Genomic DNA, 22,313 nt, shown 5'->3' with positions numbered 1-22,313 from the left:
ATAAGGTGGAACATCTATTTTAAGTTTGAATCAAATCCATTTAACAATAACTGAGATATAGTAAAAATGCATGCAAATTAACCTTAAATTCTAAGTAAAATGGGGCTTAATTCATGAAAAGTTGGTGTCAGAGTTATGCACCTTGTGTCACATGATGTGGATGATAAGGTGGAACAACTATTTTAAGTTTGAATCAAATCCATTTAACAATAACTGAGATATAGTAAAAATGCATGCAAATTAACCTTAAATTCTAAGTAAAATGGGGCTTAATTCATGAAAAGTTGGTGTCAGAGTTATGCACCTTGTGTCACATGATGTGGATGATAAGGTGGAACAACTATTTTAAGTTTGAATCAAATCCATTTAACAATAACTGAGATATAGTAAAAATGCATGCAAATTAACCTTAAATTCTAAGTAAAATGGGGCATAATTCATGAAAACTTGGTGTCAGAGTTATACACCTTGTGTCAGATGATGTGGTTGATAAGGTGGAACATCTGTTTTAAGTTTGAATCAAATCCATTTAGTAATAACCGAGATAATAGAGTTCGGGACGCGACGGGACAAAACTGACTCCTATATAGTTTGGTGGGGGTATAACAAGAGCTGTCTGTAAGCCAGACCATTAAGACCAGAAAAGAACACTATATACGGACCAGAGAGCTTGTATTTCTGACCAGAGGCTGCAGGCTATGAGATGCTCCCTAAGTCACCACTGCACGTATTATAGGACAGGCAAACACCCTATGAAGTGTGACGACTGTAGGTCAAGGTGTTCTTAAGTTATAATGTAAAAACTGTTTCAGATTCAAGCTTGTTTTGACCTTGATCTTTGACTTACTGAGACCCAAAACCAAAACAGTCATCTACTGACCACCGGCAATTATCATAAGAACTTTGACTATAGACCACCATCCTTCTGTTATAGTTTCAAACCCAATTTTCAGGTTAAGGTCAAAATGACAATGATTCTGTCCTATTGATTGTCATTTACTGATCACAGGCATTCACCCCATGAAGTTTGCTGACTGTACACTAAAGCCTTCTTCAGATACAATCAGAAACTAAATTCAGTCAGAGTCTCAGCAATTTAGACATTAACCGATTGATTCCCAAGACACCAGCATCGGAGCATAAACACAACAACAAGATACTATTTTTTCGCTACAAGTTGCATTTGATTAGCATACGTCTGATGTTAATAATATGTTTACTTCAGAATTCACTGTAATTATTGGCAGAAATCTTCATGTATTTCCATATATTTTTTCCATGACTGATACATTTATAACAAAATACAAAATAAATCTGCATTTTATCACAAGATAATTTAACAACCTATCTATAGATAGGTTATTGACTCTGGTGTACATTTTTCAAATCTGTAAAGGAGGTTATGCCGCTGAAATTCAATACAAATTGTGACCAACAAGGTTTTCAAGTAGCAGTGACAATATAATATATTATTGAACACATTTATTCAATCTTACAAAAGCTTTGACCCAAAATATTATTGTAAATACCAGCAGTTTAACAATTTTACCTTGCAACTCTGGCTTTCTATTAAAGGTCTACATTTATGGCCTTTTTTTGTCAATATGCAGTACTTGTATTTTCTTTAACACAGCAGAATTATAAGTTGATTACCAGATGTACAGCAGCATAAGTATATACTTAGACCCCTTTATGCTAAAGAAGTACATGTATACAATTAAAGTTTAGTAATGTTTCATTCGATCTGCATTGTACACTTTGTATCATAATTTTCCAAATTTCCACACCAGTAAGATACTGTACATTACTAATGTTTAATCTTAGTGTACTGGCTGGCATTCTTTCATATGGGTAAGTGTGTAGTGGTCAAGACAGATTCTGCACTGAAATTTCATAGTATATGAATAAGTAAGTGATATGTGCTGTTCACAGCATTTATTATACAATTGACTATACATATATAACAAGAGGGCCATGATGGCCCTGTATCGCTCACCTGAGTACCATTACTCAAAATGATATGATCGTTTCAAACTAATCTGATTAGAAGCTGCTAAGGTTTATTCATTTAGATAAAAAATAAAGGGAGGTAATTTGTTATAAATTCAGTCAATATGTATCTTCACTGATTGTCCAAGTCCATCTGTTGACATAAATGAAATTTCAGATCAGTATCTTCATTAGAAATACCCATTTTAATTTGAAATAAAGGGAGGTAATTTGACATTAAATCAGTCCATAGTTATCTACCCTGATTGTCTCAGTCCAACTAATGACAATAATGAAATTTCAAATAAGTCCTATAAATACTTACTGATATAAATCCATTTTGATTACAATCAGGGGAGGTAATCAGATATAAAATAACTCTGGAACCTACAATTGGATCTGACAGATTTGTCATGGAATCCAAGATTTATTGTTGTTGAAGATATTTTGGAAGTTTGTATCAAATAAAACCATAAATGAAGTCTCTATATGGCGGCAAAAGCCAAAATAGCAAATTTTTGACCTTTAAGGGGCCATAACTCTGAAACACATGAAGGAATCTGGCAAGTTCAAGAAAGGAACCAAGATCTTGCGGTAATACAAGTTGTGTGCCAGTTTGGTTAAATTCAAATCATAAATGAAGCTGCTATTGTTCAGACAAGGTCAAAAAAGCTAATTCTCGCCTTTTCAGGGACCATCACTCTGGAACCAATAAAGGAAACTGGCCAGTTCAAGAAAGGAACCAAGATCTTATGATGATACAAGTTGTGTGCAAGTTTGGTTAAAATAAAATTATAAATGAAGTTGCTATTGTGCAGACAAGGTCAAAATAGCTAATTCTGGCCTTTTCACTGGCCATAACTCTGGAACCCATAATGGAATCTGGCCAGTTCAAGAAAGGAACCAAGATCGTATGGTGATACAAGTTGTGTGCAAGTTTGGTAAAAATCAAATCATAAATAAAGCTGCTATTATGCAGGCAATTGGCTATTTTGGCCTTTTCAGGGATCATAACTCTGGAACCCATAATGGGATCTGGCCAGTTCAAGAAAGGAACTGAGATCTTATGGTGATACAAGTTGTGTGCAAGTTTGGTTAAAATAAAATCATAAATTAAACCACTATCGTGCAGACAAGAAATTGTTGCACAGACGACGGACCAAGGGTGATCACAAAAGCTCAAGGTGAGCTAACAAAAGTAGAAAACAAATTCCATTTATCCTAATTATGAAACAAGCAATTACTTTAATAATCAGTTTAAGGATTACTACCCTTAATAGGCCTCAATTTCACCAAAAGCGTACATACAACTTGATAATGTAAGCTTTGAAAATGTCAAACGATAGAAATAAGGTGCATATTGACAAGTTATATAGCGACAGAAATTCTTAAAAATTTCCTTTAGTTTACCTCCCCTGATAGTTTGGTTTTTCATGAGTTATCTCCCCTTAAAAATAGAGAAAAAAAATTGTTCTCCTTTTCCCTACGGGGAATTTTAGATTTCTTTTTGACATTTGTATCAGAATCATATAATGCAGCTTTCTACTGCATTTTAATTTTCTCGAAACTCAAGCTCAGATTCTCATAATCAAAGAAATTATGTATTTCCCATAGGCATCAATGTTAACTTCAATACAGATTATCTCCCCCAAAATGATAAAATTCGAAAAATCTCTCGGTGAAACGTTTTTAATTTTGAATGTCTTTAAAGTTACCAAATTTCATTTAAAAATTACCATCCAGTTACAAGATATGAAATATGGCTATTACACCATGTTATCCTTAATATTAAATCTATTGTTCCATGGTAAGACAGTCAAATACAGGGTGCAAGATCACTTTTTCATCAGCATAAAATTTAATACCGGTATGTGTTTGTTTGTTTTGGGTTTAACGCCATTTTTCAACAGTATTTCAGTTATGTAACGGCGGGCATTACAAACCTATTTCCGCAAGTAACTGCCAACTTCTCCACATGAATTAGAGGTGGAGAACAAATGATCAGACACAATGTCTTTAAAATTTATCAAATCGTCATGGAGAACATACACACTGCTAGGAATCAAACCATTACTCATGATCCCGCAATCCGTATATCTGCGCTCTCCCTATTGAGCTAAGCAAGTGAGCTAATGGTTTCAGCTCAAACTTATTTCATGTCGAAATGAAGATGTATATACTCAATAAAATAACTGAAAACAGACATTTTTAAATGTTTTTCATGGATTCATGCAATCTCCAAATTCACAAAATTAAACAATAAGAACATTAAGGATTTCACAGCACCAGTATATCCTCGAATTTTTAACAGCTCTTAACAATATGGTGCCATTTAGTTCATAAAATAATTTTCATATCACTTTTGAAGACCTTGTCTACAGCTTTTTAACTTGGATCATGTGTCAAATATTTCCTTTCTTCCATTACTTTGTACTTTAAATGCAGATGTAAATGCATTATTTGTCACACTAAAATTACATCAACACTTCATTGTTTATATTTAGTCATCACAGTTTATTATACAGTGTATGTATAAAGAAATTATGATCACCATAACAACTACTTATAAATCTCACTAGTAAAAGTATCTTTATTGCTTTATGAATGGTTTTGGCATGAGAGTACTACAATCAATGTTGGTATCAGGAGCCTGTACCGTTAGTATCTACTGGTTCTGCCTTGCCTTTCAATACATCAGCTGAAATGGACAAAAGAATAAATTATTCAAGCATTTTGTAACATTAAAATTTTTGAAGTTTAAATAAAATTTTGGGAACAAATATTGAAAATTCTTTCACGTCACTGCATTGTTGAAGAGGATGCATGAAATTTAATGTACTGTATAAATTTTGAATACTTTCGCAACACTGAATTGTAGCAGAGAATCCATCAAATAGAATACAAGTGTAAATAATGCTGCAGTTCTCTCCAAAGTTTAATGATATGTACATGTATTCTAAAACTGAATACACTAAATGAAAATTCACTGCGTTATGGTGGTATTCTTGCCAGCGGCAAAACTTGCTAAGTATATTGTCACCACATATATTTTGTGTAAAGTTCATGATCTTTCAAGAAATGTGTCCAAAATTTGACTAATGGAGAGGCCACAACAGTTTTTCTTCTTCGTTACTGTGACTTTTATCATGATCTTGTGTTTAAAACATTCTATTTCGTAAGTCTATCTCCCTTCCCTTAATCTTGCATCTCCGATAATTTATGAACATGTATAATTTGCTTGTAAAATTATCAAAAATACTAAATAGGCATGTTTTTTTTATTTTTGGAAAATATCTATAATTAAGTTAAAATTCAAAATTTTGAGATTTTCCCCACTGACTCATGTTGTAAAATGATGTGATGTCCACACTAAGACGGCTGTATTCTTATAACCGTAATTTGAAGGTTTGCTCACAGTTTGCTCACAGTTGGCGACAACTGTTAACTTAATGTTGAATTCATCTAATAGACATGAAAGAATATAACCTCAAGGAAAATATGTAGAATTTACTTGCAATGTGGTCCCTGAATTCACATTTTCCAAATGATTAAATAGTTATTTCTGTTATACCTTTTCAGCTTTTTGCTGTAAAATGTGTTTTTTTCACTTAATCATAACAGAAACTTTTCTAGATGTCAGTGTAATGCAAATCAAATGTGTATCAATGTTTCAGCCATTAAGGCAGAAAGCAGTCTGAGCAGAGATACACGAACATCATTTCATTATTTTTCATTTATAATCCAGTAACTGGGTAACCGACGTTTTAGCCTAAATACAGTGCAAGCCTGAATACAATGTAAGCAAATATTGGCCGGTGCTTTTTATAATGTCCGTGCACACTTCACTCTAAAGCTTCTTTCAAGAAACCAGAAGACCGCTGCAAATTTCCTAGAAATTCTCGATGGTGACTTTTTTATAGTGCTAAATTTCCTTTGATCCTTTTTCATTACTACATGTCAGGTCAAAGTTGAGGTCTAAACTGAGATGAGACAAGAGAAAATGTTAAAGATTTGAATTTGCAATGTGTTCAAGATGGAAGAGGGGCGATTTCAATAACTCCCCATTGAGCTCTCTGAGCATGGGCACTTCAAGCTCCATTGAGCTAATAAATTACTTTACAAGCTGAATATAAATAGTTCAACATTTACCTAATCGTAAAACATAAGTATCTCCGTGAAACTTTTGGCATATCATTATTTCCTGATTAATTTCTGAGGATCCACCATACAGTACAAGCTGGTCTCCAACAACTGCAACAGAGTGCTGTCCCCTTGCTTCAGGTATATCCCCAGATACATTGGGTTGCAACCATTCCTTAGTTTCTGCAACAATATGAACAGTTCACCTTGTGCACCTTCATACTGCATGAATTTTACCTCATTTTAATTGTTAAAACATCAAGTGCACAGACACTGGTATTGATGAATTTGCTGAATACATCTTGTATAATATGACCAATGCATTGGTGTCTGTCTAGTATGTGCTGTTTAAATTTAGAACAATACAGATGAATAAAAGGTCTTTCTGATTGATTATCTTTTATTAATGACACCTACATTTACCGATCTGTCAAAAAAAGTTACAATCAACTCAGAACATATCTGGATAAAGCAAGAAGTAGACCTAAACAAATCATTTCTAAATATATTGTTAGACAAGTTTTTACTGTATGAAATGTGTTCCAACTGAACTTCACATGGTTAGATTGAATGTTATAGCACTGTTCAAATTTTTCAAATTATTTGCAATACTCTCAATAAACTTCATTCGTAGGAAATCCCGATATCAATGCCTGCAACAGGTATTTTAGAGACCTTAGACATCTATTGTCAAAAACAAGCACACAGAGTGCCAGAATGTCACAATATATGCCCAAACAAAGGGAAGTTAATCTATAACAAGAGGGCCATGAAGGCCCTATACCGCTCACCAGAGTTGATCTGGCGTACTGACCTAGTTTTTGACCCAAATAACCCAGATTCGAACTTGACTTAGAGGTCATCAAGACAAACATTCTGACCAATTCTGACCAGATTCAAACTTTAACTATGGACTCTAGAGTGTTAACAAGATTTTTCTTTGATTTGCCCTAGTGACCCAATTTTTGACCACACATGACCCAGTTCAAACTTGACCTAGAGATCACCAAGACAAACATTCTTACGAAGTTTCATAAAGATTGGGTCACAAATGTGGCCTCTAGAGTGTTAACAATCTTTTCCTTTGATTTGACCGGGTGACCTAGTTTTTGACCCCACATGACCAAGATTCAAACTTGACCTAGAGATCATCCAGACAAACATTCTATTCAAGTTTCATAAAGATTGGGTCACAAATGTGGCTTCTAGAGTGTTAACAAGCTTTTCCTTTGATTTGACTGGGTGACCTAATTTTTGACCCACATGACCCAGATTCGAACCTGACCTAGATGTCATCAAGATAAACATTCTGACCAATTCTCATCAGTTTCAAACTTAAACTGTGGACTCTAGAGTGTTAACAAGATTTTCCTTGATTTGCCCTAGTGACCTAATTTTTGATCACACATGACCCAGTTTCAAACATGACCTAGAGTGCATCAAGACTAACATTCTGACCAAGTTTCATAAAGATTGGGTCACAAATGTGACCTTTACAGTGTTAACAAGCTTTTCCTTTGATTTGACCGAGTGACCTAGTTTTTGACCCCATATGACCAAGATTCAAACTTGACTTAGTGATCATAAAGACAAACATTCTGACCAAGTTTCATAAGGATTGGATCAAAAATGTTGCCTCTAGACCCTTAACAAGTTTTTCCTTTGATCTGGCCTAGTGACCTAGTTTTTGACCCAACATGATTCAGATTTGAACTTGACATAGAGGTCATCAAGACAAACATTCTGACAAATTCTCATCAATTTCAAACTTTAACTGTGGACTCTAGTGTTAATAAGATTTTCCTTTGATCTAACCTAGTGACCTTATTTTTGACCCCACAAGACCCAGTTTCAAAGTTGACCTAGAAATCATCAAGACAAACATTCTGACCAAGATTTATAAAGTTTGGGTCAAAAATGTGGCCTCTAGAGTGTTAACAAGATTTTTCTTTGATTTGACCGGGTGACCTAGCTTTTGACCCAACATGACCCAGACTCAAACTTGATCTAGAGGTCATCAAGACAAACATTCTGACCAATTCTCATCAGTCTCAAACTTAAATTGTGGACTCTAGAGTGTTAACAAAATTTTCCTTTGATCTGGCCTAGTGACCTAATTTTTGTCCTCACATGATCCAGATTCAAACTTGACCTAGAAATATTCAAGACAAACATTCTGACCAAGTTTCATAAAGATTGGGTCACAAATGTGGCCTCCAGAGTGTTAACAAGCTTTTCCTTTGATTTGACTGAGTGACCTAGTTTTTGACCCTACATAACCAAGATTCAAATTTCATCTAGAGGTCATCAAGACAAACATTCTGACCAATTCTCATCAGTTTCAAACTTAAACTGTGGACTCTAGGGTGTTAACAAGATTTTCCTTTGATCTGGCCTAGTGACCTAATTTTTGATCCCACATGACCAAGTTTTGAACTTGACCTAGAATTATTCAAGACACACATTCTGACCAAGTTTCGTAAAGATTGGATCACAAATGTGGCTTCCAGAGTGTTAACAAGGCAAATGTTGATGTACGATGCACATCGCACGCCGACGGACGCCTGACAATGACCGGTCACAATAACTCACTTTGTGCACTTCGTGCTCTGGTGAGATAAAATAAAAGGAGCTGCGTTCAATAAAAGCTTGATGCCCCCAGTGGCATCTTTGTCGATAGATTTTGCACCTAAGTCCAAAATGAGGTCAAGGTCAAACTGAGGTCAGGTGATGTTTGAAGATGAGGAATGGACACAGCTTAAATCTGTATTAGTATCAAGTCATTTTTGTAAGGGGTATTGATGCTAGGCGAAACCCCCTCCCCTTTGGATAACCAAGAGATGACCCATATAAAGTAACCTTAGTCCATAATGAGGTCACAGTCAATTTGTTTTTTTGGTTAGATTTAATGTCGCACCGACACATGACAGGTCATATGGCGACTTTCCAGCTTTAATGGTGGAGGAAGACCCCAGGTGCCCCTCCGTGCATTATTTCATCACGAGCGGGCACCTGGGTAGAACCACCGACCTTCCGTAAGCCAGCTGGATGGCTTCCTCACATGAAGATTTCAACGCCCCGAGTGAGAGGTCACAGTCAAGGTCAAAGTGAGGTCAGGTGATGTCTGAAGATGAGGAATGGTCACAGGTTACATCTGCATTAGTATCAAGTCATTCTAATAAGGGGTATTGATGCTAGACAAAACGGTCCCATTTGGTTAACCTCGTGCAGACGGACGGACGAACGGACAGGACAATCACTATATGCCTCCCGCATCAGTAGATGCCGAGGGCATAAACAAGAGCTGTCACAGGAGACAGCGCGCTCGACTATTTCGATGCTGGATAGTGGAACTGGGCACATCCGAGGAAACTAGAGCTGTCACTAGAGTGTTTAATGACTCCAATTGTGGATGAAGATATTGCACAATAGCCTGAGTCTATGTCAAAAATATCAACTTAAAGTAATAAGAGAGGTAAAGATAAAATGTATCAAAACACTATATAAGTATATCCTAAGCAAAAAGGGGCATACGTCAATAAATATTGGTGCCAGAGTTATGCACCTTGTGTCATATGGTGTGGGTGATGATGTTGAACAACTATTTTAAGTTTGAATCAAATCCATTCAGTAATAACTGAGACAGAGTGAAAGTGCATCAAAACTTTAACCTAAAATTCTAAGTAAAAAGGGGAAATAATTCATGAACAAGAGCTGTCACTAATGGTGACAAATGCCCCCACAGCACCTTGACCTTTGACCTGGTGATCCCAAAGTCAGTAGGGGTGGTGTACTCAATAAGTACTATCAGTATGTCAAGTTTGAAGGTCTTGGGTGAAGTGGTTCGCATGTAAAGTGCCTTCATGCAAAAAGTTAACGTTGGCCCATGTCACCTTGACCTTTGACCTGGTGACCCCAAAGTCAGTAGGGGTGGTGTACTCATAAAGTACTATCAGCATGTAAAGTTTGAAGGTCCTGGGTGAAGTGGTTCGCGAGTAAAGTGCCTTCATGCAAAAAGTTAATGTTGGCCCCTGTGACCTTGACCTTTGACCTGGTGACCCCAAAGTCAGTAGGAGTGGTGTACTCAATAAATACTATCAGCATGTGAAGTTTGAAGGTCCTGGGTGCAGTGGTTCGCGAGTAAAATGCCTTTATGCAAAAAGTTAACGTTGGCCCCTGTGACCTTGACCTTTGACCTGGTGACCCCAAAGTCAGTAGGGGTGGTGTACTCAATAAGTACTATCAGCATGTCAAGTTTGAAGGTCCTGGGTGCAGTGGTTCGCGAGTAAAGTGCCTTCATGCAAAAAGATAACGTTGGCCCCTGTGACCTTGACCTTTGACCTGATGACCCCAAAGTCAGTAGGGGTGGTATACTCAATAAGTACTATCAGCATGTGAAGTTTGAAGGTTCTGGGTGCTGTGGTTCGCGAGTAAAGTGCCTTCATGCAAAAAGTTACCGTTGGCCCCTGTGACCTTGACCTTTGGCCTGATGACCCCAAAATCAGTAGGGGTGGTGTACTCAATAAGTACTATCAGCATGTGAAGTTTGAAGGTCCTGGGTGCTGTGGTTCGCGAGTAAAGTGCCTTCATGCAAAAAGATAACGTTGGCCCCTGTGACCTTGACCTTTGACCTGATAATCCCAAAATCAGTAGGGGTGGTGTACTCAATAAGTACTATCAGCACATGAAGTTTGAAGGTCTTGGGTGCAGTGGTTCGCGAGTAAAGTGCCTTCATGCAAAAAGTTAACGTTGTGACTAACGAACTAACTTACTAACGAACGAACGAACGAACGAACGGACGGACAGTTGAAAACTAATATGCCTCCCTTCGGGAGCATCAAAATTGGTCCCAGAGTTATGCAACTTGTGTCAAATGATAAAGGTAATGATGTTGAACAATTGTTAGTTTGAATCAGATCCATTCAGTAATAACAGAGATAGAGTGAAAGTGCATAAAACTTTAACCTGAAAAATTGTGCCAGAGTTATGCATCTTGTGTCATATGATGTGGGTGACGATGCTGAACAACTACTTTAAATTTGAATCAAATCCATTCAGTAATAACAGAGGTAGAGAGAAAGTGCACCAAAATTTTAACCTGAAATTCTAAGTAAAAAGGGGGAATAATTCATGAAAAAATGGTGCCAGAGTTATGCACCTTGTGTCATATGATGTGGGTGATGATGTTGAACAACTATTTTAAGTTTGAATCAAATCCATTCAGTAATAACAGAGATAGAGTGAAATTGCATCAAAACTGTAACCTGAAAATCTAAGTGAAAAGGGGGGATTATTCATGAAATATTCGTGCCAGAGGTATGGCCCTTATGTCAGATGATGTGGATGATGATGAGGAATAAGTATTTAAAGTTTGAATCAAATCCATCAAGTAATTACAGAGATAAGTTGAAACAAGAAGGCCAAAATGGCCATATATCGCTCACCTGTTATCATTGCACTTAAGGACAAGAAGGTAAAAAAATCATAATCAAGATTAATCAAAAAAAATTATGACAAAATATAGTTGAAATTTTCTTAAAGTTACTTCAAATAAATCAGGCCAGTAGTTTCATGCCCAAAGGATTACATCAGAGGAGGTTAGGAGCAAAATTCTGACTGATGAAGCCCAAAGGAAAGGAACAACAAAGGGAAGAAATTAAAAATAAATCTAACTCCTCAGGACAAGAAGGTCCTCAGAAAAAATATCTGAGTCCAAAGGACAGGAACAACAAAGGGAAGAAATTTAACCAAAAAGAAAACAAGAGGGCCAAGATGGGCCTATATCGCTCACCTGTTATCATTGCACTTGAGGACAAGAAGGTCCTCAGAAAAAATATCTAAGTCCAAAGGACAGGAACAACAAAGGGAAAAATTTAACCAAAAAGAAAAAAAATTCGTACAAGGTACAGATATGTCAAAATACACCTAAAAATTGGAGGTACCATCCATGTTGTACCATAGAAAAGTGGTCTCGGTTTTTCCCTACGGCCAATAATAAAAAAGTTACTAAATAAGCTATTTATAGTTACATAAAAAGGAAGTAATTAAAAAAATTATTGTAAGTGAACAAAAGAAGGATCTGCCAAGTTGTGTGCAAGTTTGGTTAAAATCAAATCATAAATGAAGCTGCTATTGTGCAGACAAGGTCAAAATAGCTAATTTTGGCCCTTTCAGGGGCCACAACTCTGGAATCCATAAAGAAATCTGGCCGGTTCAAGAAGGAACCAAGACCTTATGATGACATAAGTTTTGTGCAGGTTATATATTAAATTCAAATCATAAATGAAGCTGCTATTGTGCAGACAAGGTCAAAATAGCTAATTCTGGCCCTATCAGGGGCCATAACTCTGGAACCCATAAAGGAATCTGGCAAGTTTAAGAAAGGAACCAAGATCTTGTGGTGATACAAGTTGTGTGCAAGTTTGGTTAAAATCAAATCATAAATGAAGCTGCTATTGGGCAGACAAGGTCAAACAAGAGGTCCGTGATGGCCCTAAATCGCTCACCTGGTATCATTGCACTTGAGGACAAGAAGGTCCTCAGAAAAAGTATCTAAGTCCAAAGGACAGGACCAACAAAGGGAAGAAATTTAACCAAAAAGAAAACAAGAGGGCCAAGATGGCCCTATATCGCTCACCTGTTATCATTGCACTTGAAGACAAGAAGGTCCTCAGAAAAAATATCTAAGTCCAAAGGACAGGAACAACAAAGGGAAGAAATTTAACCAAAAAGAAAACAAGAGGGCCAAGATGGCCCTATATCGCTCACCTGTTATCATTGCACTTGAGGACAAGAAGGTCCTCAGAAAAAATATCTAAGTCCAAAAGACAGGAACAACAAAGGAAAGAAATTTAACCAAAATAAAAAAAATTCTTACAAGGTACAGATATGTCAAAATACACCTAAAAGTTGGAGGTACCATCCATGTTGTACCACAGAAATGTGGTCTCGGTTTTTCCCTACGGCCAATAATAAAAAAGTTACTAAAAATAAGCTATTTATATTAACGTAAAAGGGAAGTAATTAAAAAGAAAATTATTGTTAGTGAACAAAAGAAGGATCTGCCAAATAAATCTGTTGACATAAATGAAATTTCAGATCAGTATCTTCATTAGTTACGGAGATATACCCATTTTAATTTGAAATAAAGGGAGGTAATTTGACATAAAATCAGTCCATAGTTATCTACCCTGATTGTCTCAGTCCAACTAATGACAATAATGAAATTTCAAATAAGTCCTATAAGTACTTACTGATATAAATCCATTTTGACTACAATCAGCAGAGGTAATCAGATATAAAATAACTCTGGAATCTACGATTGGATCTGATTTGTCATGGAATCCAAGATTTATTGTTGTTGAAGATATTTTTGAAGTTTGTATCAAATAAAACCATAAATGAAGTCTCTATATGGCTGCAAAAGCCAAAATAGCCAATTTTAGACCTTTAAGGGGCCATAACTCTAGAACCCATAACGGAATCTGGCCAGTTGAAAAATGGAAGCAAGATCTCGTGGTGATACAAGTTGTGTGCAAGTTTGGTTAAAATCAAATCATAAATGAAGCTGCTATTGTGCAGACAAGGTCAAAACAGCTAATTTTGGCCCTTTCAGGGGCCATAACTCTGCAACCCATTGTGGGATCTGGCCCGATCAAGAAAGGAACCGAGATCTTATGGTGACACAAGTTTTGTGCAAGTTTGATTAAATTCAAATCATAAATGAAGCTGCTATTGTGCAGACAAGGTCAAAATAGCTAATTTTGGCCCTTTCAGGGGCCATCACTTTGGAACCCATTATGGAATCTCGCCAGTTCAAGAAAGGAACCAAGATTTTATGGTGATACAAGTTGTGTGCAAGTTTGGTTAAATTCAAACCATAAATGAACCTGCTATTGTGCAGACAAGGTCGAAATAGCTAATTCTGGCCCTTTAAGGGGACATAACTCTGGAACCCATAACGGGATCTGGCCAGTTAAAGAAAGGAACCGTGACCTTATGGTGATACAAGTTGTGTGCAAGTTTGGTTAAAATAAAATTATAAATGAAACCACTATCGTGCAGACACGAAATTGTTGACGCACGCACGGGCGCACGGACGGACGGACTGACGACGGACGAAGGGTGATCACAAAAGCTCACCTTGTCACTATGTGACAGGTGAGCTAAAAAGCTAATTTTGGCCCTTCAGGGGCCATAACTCTGGAACCCATAATGGGATCTGGCCAGTTCGAGAAAGGAACCAAGATCTTATGGGGATACAAGTTTTGTGCAAGTTTGGTTAAAATAAAATCATAAATAAAGCTGCTATTGTGCAGACAAGGTCAAAATAGCTAATTTTGGCCCTTTCAGGGGCCATAACTCTGGAACCCATAACGGGATCTGGCCAGTTCAAGAAAGGAACCGTGACCTTATGGTGATACAAGTTGTGTGCAAATTTGGTTAAAATAAAATTATAAATGAAACCACTATCGTGCAGACACGAAATTGTTGACGCACGCACGGGCGCACGGACGGACGGACTGACGAAGGGTGATCACAAAAGCTCACCTTGTCACTATGTGACAGGTGATCTAAAAAGCTAATTTTGGCCCTTCAGGGGCCATAACTCTTGAACCCATAATGGGATCTGGCCAGTTCGAGAAAGGAACCAAGATCTTATGGTGATACAAGTTTTGTGCAAGTTTGGTTAAAATAAAATCATAAATGAAACCACTATCGTGCAGACAAGAAATTGTTGATGCATAAAAATAGCAAATTCTGGACCTTTAAGGGGCAATAACTCTAGAACCCATGATTGGCCGAGGTCTTATGGTTAAACACATTTTGTTTAAGTTTGGTGAAAATCGGATGAGAAATGTTCGACTTAGAGTGCGGACAAGCTTTGTGACAGACAGACACACAGACACATACACACACAGACTGGAGTAAATCAATATGTCTCCCACACCACTGTGTGGTGGGAGACATAAATATAAGATAGTTTTAGTAACAACAAAGTGAAGTAATTCTAAATGAAGGCACCTGTTCCTCGCAAATGACACTCAGTATCATGGTGGTGAACATTTGTGCCAAGTTACATTAAAATCTTACCAGGCATGAAGAAGAAATGCTCCAGACAAGGTCATCATTGTATCTCTAATTGTGACCTTGACCACAGACCAAGGGACCTGGTTCTTGAGCATGACATTCCATCTCATGATGGTGAACAAATGTGCCAAGTTACATTAAAATCCCTCCAAGCACAAAGAAATGAATGCTACAGACAAGTCATTATCAAATTTGACCTTTGACCCCTAAGTGTGACCTTGACCTTAGACCTAGTTCTTCGAACAACACTGTCTCAAGACATAAATTTGAAGAAAAAAAAAACATTACTTCGAATATCATACGACTTATGAAAGAACAGAAATATACTATCATTTACTATTATTAGCCAAATTAGAAGAAACTGCCATAGCCTTCTAATTTTTATTGATTACAGGCCTTTAATCTTCAACTTCCCTTTTTCCTGAAATTTGAAAATTCACAGACCAAGTTCAAAATTCCCTGACTTTTTCACTGACTGTGGAAACCATGAATCTTTAACCAAGACATAGTCAAGAGTGTAAATATTTTATGTTCATCAGTTAATAACATTTTGATCTTGCATCAAAATAAAACATATTGTCTTTTCTTTCACGTTTTTTCCAATAGGATGAACTAAATTTCACCCTTTTGGAATTCTATACCAGTGAAAAATATACCTGATAAGTCACTGAAATAACTAATAAAATATTCCGTTACATATCCACACAGCACATAAAAAGTATAAAATATCACAAGTTTTCAATCAACAACATGTATACTAACCAGTATCAAATATATGAAAGTCAGCAAGATGGTTATTATCCTGTCCCCTGCCTCCCATAACAACCACTCTTTTACCAACGCCTGTTGTTGTGTGAAATGACCTTGCAGCCGGCCACTGACCTTTCACCTCCATCTCTAGATCCTACTTTCTTGTGTCTGTAAAACAATAGGTTGTTTTATGTTACCATTGAGGTAGGAAGGCAAAGAAATTTTCTTGATCAAATTTTACCCACATTAATAAATGACAATATTTGCAACCGATGAGTGAGCTTAAATCTATCCAAAATCCCGTTGTAACATTAACTAGATGCCCACAAGCAACATGCCGAGTCTGCCAGCTGTCAAAAGGACTAACATTTATGATACCAGTCTATTTGGCAGAGACAAAACTGATTACGGTAAATATTTCTGCCAAATCATTTAAAAACATTTCCATCCATGGCTAAGTTACATCCTAGACAAGAGAAACTGCACAAACTTTTGACCTTTGACCTCTAAGTATGACCTTGACCTTTAAGCTACCAATCTGGATCTTGCACAGGACACATCATCTTATCAAGGCAAACATTTGTGCCAAAGTATTTAAGAATCTCTCAATCCATTGCTGAGTTACAGCCCTGACAAGCAAAACAGCACCAACTTTTGACATTTGACCTCGAAGTATGAACTTGACCTTTAAGCTACCAATTTGGTTCTTGCACACGACACACCGTGTCATTAAGGCAAACATGCCCAAAATTATTTAAGAATCCCTTGACCCATGGATAAGTTACAGCCCGCACAAACTCGGATGCACACATGGACACATGCAAATACATCAAACCGCCATTATAACAACTATGTCGAGCTCAGTGCCAGCGGGCTCAACAAGAATGAGCATCTTTACAAAGTTTCACTAAAATATTTCCACTCAAACCCAGAAGCTGGCACCCTTCCCTGAGACAACTATCTTTATATTCATTAAAATGCTGATACAAATGGAAAGCGCACATTATTTGCAACGGAACATCAGGATCTTGGAGCATATTGCTGAAAATCGTAAGCAATGTTGCGTCCAGAGTATGTAATTATTTTTATAGTAAAGTTAAAAACTTCTTTACAAACACCCACATGTGATTGCTTACTTGCTACCAAATCATACTATTACTTTGAGATCATTAATATACATGCCATATCTCCCGCCGGGAGACTTTTTCTCCGAGTGTATGTTTCTCAATTTAAATACTTGCACAACATGCAAAAAATCAACAACAACTTAACAAAATTGGCGAGTTAATGTCATACTACACAGAATTTTGGACAAACATGAATTCGGATAAGTAAATTTTATGAAATAAATTGCAATTCATACTGCCCGAATAATTGACTGCCATTCCTTTGTGATATTGTCATGTTGCAATAATTAATGGGAGAAGAATTCCCAGGTTAAATACATGTAGTTTGATCTAAATATGGACAATCCAGCAAAAGAACAACTTTCATTTTTGTTTTAACAACTTCATTTATGAAAAGAAATGACTGCCCTTAAAAGACTGTTTTGACATGATATCTCCGCAATCTTTTGAGTATTATATGCTTAAACATGTCAAAAAGATCACTCTCTCCAGATGCAGAAGCATCAACACATAAAGCAAAAACGAAGTTCCTGGTTCAATCTTTCATGGAATTCTGAATTTCCTTGTATTAAGTTAAGTGCTACAAGTAATAATCATGCATTCTGTACACAACTGTTTGCTCCACTCATAAATTCAATGTAAAAAAACTTGATGATTTTCTCATGAAAACGGCTATTTAGCGCGTAAAAAATGAGCGAATAAAAGTCTCCCTTATTTTTACCCAAATCTCCCTTAAAAAAGCCCTGCTGAGGCAAATCTCCCTTATTGAACGTCTGAAAATATGGCATGTATGCATTGTAATTCGAAGGTGACCATGTGTTTTTAGTGAAATTTGTGGTTGTGCCATTCTGCACAATTAAATTCCAACAAATAAGTAAAATACCAATTTCTTTAATTTCCAAACCCATGAAATTTTAAAGAAAAGTGTAAAATTTTAAGCCAACAAAAAAATAAGAGACCACAGTATACTAATAACATACCAACATTGAAAATATGAAGATCATTGGTCCTTTTCTCTGTATCTCTGCCTCCAAATATAATAAGATCACGCCCCACTGCGCACATACCATGTGCTGCACGTGCTGTTGGCACACCAAGATTCATGTGCATTGGTTGTGATCATTTACTTGTAGCTGAAAAAATAAAAAGAACATTTGAAGGATCAACAAAATGCAGTCTCGGTAAATAAGATTTTGAAGGTATCATATTCCCCCTAATAAATGACCCCGGGAAATCATGAAAATGGCAGGTGTGCACTGATGTAATAATGTGCTTGCACCCGTTTGAACTTCGAGGGTGGGCTTGTGGGTATCCTAGGACTAATTTGTTTTCAAAAAGTAACTGAAATCTTACCCAAACATGGGTGGAGGGAAGGAGGGAGATTTCCTAGGACTAATTTGTTTTTAAAAACAAGTGACTGAAAACTGCACTGGAACTACTCAACATATTAGACAGAAATTTACTTGTTTTCAATTCTCTGTAAATTATTTGATAAAAGTTTATGTCAGTTTAGCAGTATTTCAGTCAAGTATCAGTGGTTATTTCATCTAAGCTATATTCGGCCATATGACTGCTTTCATTAAAGATATAAATATGAACATCCCCACCAAGTTTTCCCTTCTTTTTTGCGAAATATTTATTTAGACAATGATAAATTAATTACTCAATTATCGTCCTCGTCTCTTGATTTTTCATGCCACCTTGATCCTTTCTATTGTTCAAAAATATTAATTTTTCAACTTTGATATATACTTCTGTATTTCAATAAATATTCTGTTCTTTTATGAAATTCTGCTTTTCTAATTGGCATATCTCTCCTGTACTTTATTTTTAGTTTTAGCTTGTCATTTCACTTTTTTTTGTTTCATATAGGATACAAGTATCAGAAATAACAAGAGCTGTCTGTAAAACAGCCAATACTCGACTATTCGAGCTTGTCCTAGAAGCAGGAAAATGTTAAAATATCGATATAGTTCCTGGAGAATCTGCATTAATTTTGGAGATAGTAACTTGCATGCAAAACTTTAACTTGAAGTTTTATGCTAACAAGAGGGCCATGAAGGCTCTGTAACGCTCACCTGACCTATTGACCTAAATATCATCAAGATTAACATTCTGACCAAGTTTCATTAAGATATGGTCATATATGTGGCCTCTAAAGTGTTAACCAGCTATTCTTTTGATCTGACCCCATGACCTAGTTTTTGATCCAACATGACCAAGATTTGAACCTGACCTAAAGATCATCAAGTTTAACATTCTAACTAAGTTTCATGAAGATAGTCATAAATGTGGCCTCTAGAGTGTTAACAAGCTTTTCCTTTGATTTGACTTTGTGACCTAGTTTTTGACCCCACATGACCCAGATTTAAACTTGACCAAAAGATCATCAAGATTAACATTCTGACCAAGTTTCATTAAGATACGGTCATAAATGTGGCCTCTAAAGTGTAACTACTTTTTCCTTTGATTTGACCTGGTGACCTAGTTTCTGACCCCCACCTGACCCAGATTTGAACTTGACCTTGAGATCATCAAGATATAAATGTGGCGTGTAAGAAAGGTGTGGATTCAACGTTGCAAGAACACTCGACCTAATTTTGTGTTTGTAAATAGTGATCAAACCAGGATGTGTGCTGTGCACTTTATCGGACGTTGTGGGCCAACAAAAGGAAATCCTCTTCCTTGTTTCTTCCCAAAGGCAGAATTTGTTTTCACAGTTTTGTGATTTTTTATGTGTTAAAACTTCAACTGTCTTGTATATTTATCTGAGTGGAATAAAAAATATATCTATGCTTGCCTCATCCAGACCGGTGGTCGGGACCTCTGTGTGGTTAAGGTCACGGACTTAAAATCACCTGCCCCTCATCGATGTAAATTCAAGCTTCACTCATGTGGAAGCCATCCAGTTGGCTTACGGAAGGTCGGTGGTTCTACCCAGGTCAAATAATAATGCACGGAGGGGCACCTGGGATCTTCCTCCACCACTAAAGCTGGAAAGTTGCCATATGATCTAAATTGTGTCGGTGCAACAAAACAAAAATGATTTAGACCAGAGTAATTTTTATCGGGTTGGTTAATACTGTAGTACTAAACACTTAAAAATGTGCAGATTCCTATAAATAGTAAATCGAAAATTATTCGTACCTTTCGAAAAGGTAATTCAAAAATATTTCAATATTAACCTTATGTTACTTAAATAACCGTGTCAGGCTAAATATCTTGATAATTCTATTGTGTGAGTGAAGATTTACTCTACAGAACAGTGATTTTTATTTTGTCGTTTTCTTTTTTTAGACAATGGAGAGTGTTGCAGACATAGACTTAGTGACAAGCACTGAAGAAAATAACGACATTTCCGAGATGGAGCTGACAACTGACAACCGGTCACCAGACATGAGCTTTGAGAATGACGCTGATGGAATACCAGTTGAAGGCAACGAATCAATACTTGATATATCACTAAGGGTAAGTCTTGTTTGTTTCATTTATCTCTTACATAATACTAAAGACTGTAAGCGTAATGTTTCTTGTTAGACGTGGGTAGTTGACGAAAGTCCCCACCTGGAATGGATGGAACAACTTATTTCCGGCCGAGCCCACGGCAGGTGTTATATTTATCTCCCCAGCATCCAGTCTAGACAGATACTGTTGGAAATAATACCAATTTAAATATATCACCCAGCACTGAACACTAGTCCGAATATCAATCGCGACTTGGAATCGAACCTGGACCGCCGGCATTGTAGTCCAAACTGCTAACCACTGCGCCACTGTTGAGTAAGGAACCGGACGTTCTAATGCTCTCAAACGGTCCGCATAGCAACCATTACTTAGTGCAGAACAGATATAGTTTGATCTTATTTTTGATTAACCATGTTAACTGGAAATCAAATCGAGCCATATTTTTTTTGAAAACAGCTTTAATTGTTCTTTTTAAAGAAAGTGCACATGAAAGTAATTGCAGCCGAATTTTATTGTCTTATAAAATTAATTTAACATTAAAAGACTTTGTCTGTAAGGTATTATTAAAATATTTCAGCTCCATGACTATGGACAGTTCAGACCAGTGCCTTCCATAATTCGCCATCAGTGCCAACAGGCACAGCCACATACTGTTTCTGTCTCCACGCAGACAGATGAAACTAGAATTCCAAAGACGACATCAACACAGACTCCATTAGTGGAAACTGCTTCTAATGGATGTCAGGCGACAAGACCAGCATTCACCTTTGAAGATGTTACAGACGACAACAGTAAAGTCCTGTTCTTCACTGGAATACCAAACGCGGGAACTTTTAAGTGTTTGTTTGATGAACTTGAAAGTGGTATGAAAGTAAACAACTTAGGCCGACCAAAGTCTTTGAGACTTATTGATGAATTTTTCTTGGTTTTAATGAGACTCAGACTTGGACTTCTGCTTGAGGATTTGGCTTTTAGGTTTCATATATCTGTAGGAACTTGCAGTACGATTTTTAATCGTTGGGTGAATTACCTTGACACAAGCTTGAGTTTTCTCGTGAAGTGGCCAACACGCAAGAACATAAATGACACTATGCCTCAAAAATTCAGTCGTAAATATCCAAAGTGCCGAGTAATAATAGACTGCACGGAGATTCGAACAGAAACCCCATGTTCCTTGCAGCTTAAGTCGCTTCTATACAGTGATTATAAATCACACATGACCTGGAAGTCATTAATTGGAATAAGTCCATCGGGTATTGTGACTTTTGTGTCGGATTTATATCCCGGTAGCATTAGTGATAAACAAATAACTAAAAAGTGCGGCATTGTTGACTTGTGTGAAGAAGGTGATGCGATAATGGTAGACAAGGGTTTTCTTATTTCAGATTTAACCACACCTAGAGGTGTAGAACTTATAATTCCCCCCTTTAAAAAAAAGAAAAAGCAGTTTTTACCACATGAAGTGGAAGCAACAAAAACAATTGCAAACCTTCGTATCCATGTTGAAAGAGAAATGGAAAGGATAAAAAACTTTCGAATTGTTCAAGGCACAATGCCAATAACTATGTCGTCGCAGGCAACTAAAATCTGGAAAATTTGCGTAAGTCTGACAAATTTTTTGCCACCCTTAGTGCCAAATAGGTGAAAGCAAAGAAATATGCACATTTCAGGACTGCAAATATGACATGTTTATGTAGTAATACTAGACAAATTATTTACTTTTATGAAGTGGTACTATAAATATTATGCATT

General features: G+C 36.6%; 2 protein-coding genes across 2 annotated transcripts; one reads left to right on the top strand and one right to left on the bottom strand.

The window, feature by feature from the left end:
- Positions 1 to 4,470: 4,470 nt before the first annotated feature.
- LOC128545976 (rab9 effector protein with kelch motifs-like) lies at positions 4,471 to 18,240 on the bottom strand. The gene is made up of 4 exons (XM_053533802.1): positions 18,077 to 18,240; positions 15,982 to 16,137; positions 6,139 to 6,312; positions 4,471 to 4,687 (listed from the first exon to the last, which is right to left on the bottom strand). Exons 2-4 carry the CDS (start codon positions 16,112 to 16,114, stop codon positions 4,632 to 4,634), a joined length of 363 nt encoding a protein of 120 aa, XP_053389777.1. The 5' UTR covers positions 16,115 to 16,137; positions 18,077 to 18,240; the 3' UTR covers positions 4,471 to 4,631.
- Positions 18,241 to 19,857: 1,617 nt separating this feature from the next.
- LOC128552744 (uncharacterized) lies at positions 19,858 to 22,289 on the top strand. The gene is made up of 2 exons (XM_053533801.1): positions 19,858 to 20,564; positions 21,139 to 22,289. The coding sequence occupies exons 1-2, from the start codon at positions 20,397 to 20,399 to the stop codon at positions 22,204 to 22,206; spliced, it is 1,236 nt and encodes a 411-aa protein (XP_053389776.1). The 5' UTR covers positions 19,858 to 20,396; the 3' UTR covers positions 22,207 to 22,289.
- Positions 22,290 to 22,313: the final 24 nt, after the last annotated feature.

This window comes from Mercenaria mercenaria, unplaced genomic scaffold, assembly GCF_021730395.1.
Source record: "Mercenaria mercenaria strain notata unplaced genomic scaffold, MADL_Memer_1 contig_3114, whole genome shotgun sequence".
In the NCBI taxonomy this organism is placed as follows: domain Eukaryota; kingdom Metazoa; phylum Mollusca; class Bivalvia; order Venerida; family Veneridae; genus Mercenaria; species Mercenaria mercenaria.
This window is presented reverse-complemented; position numbering and strand designations above follow the sequence as displayed.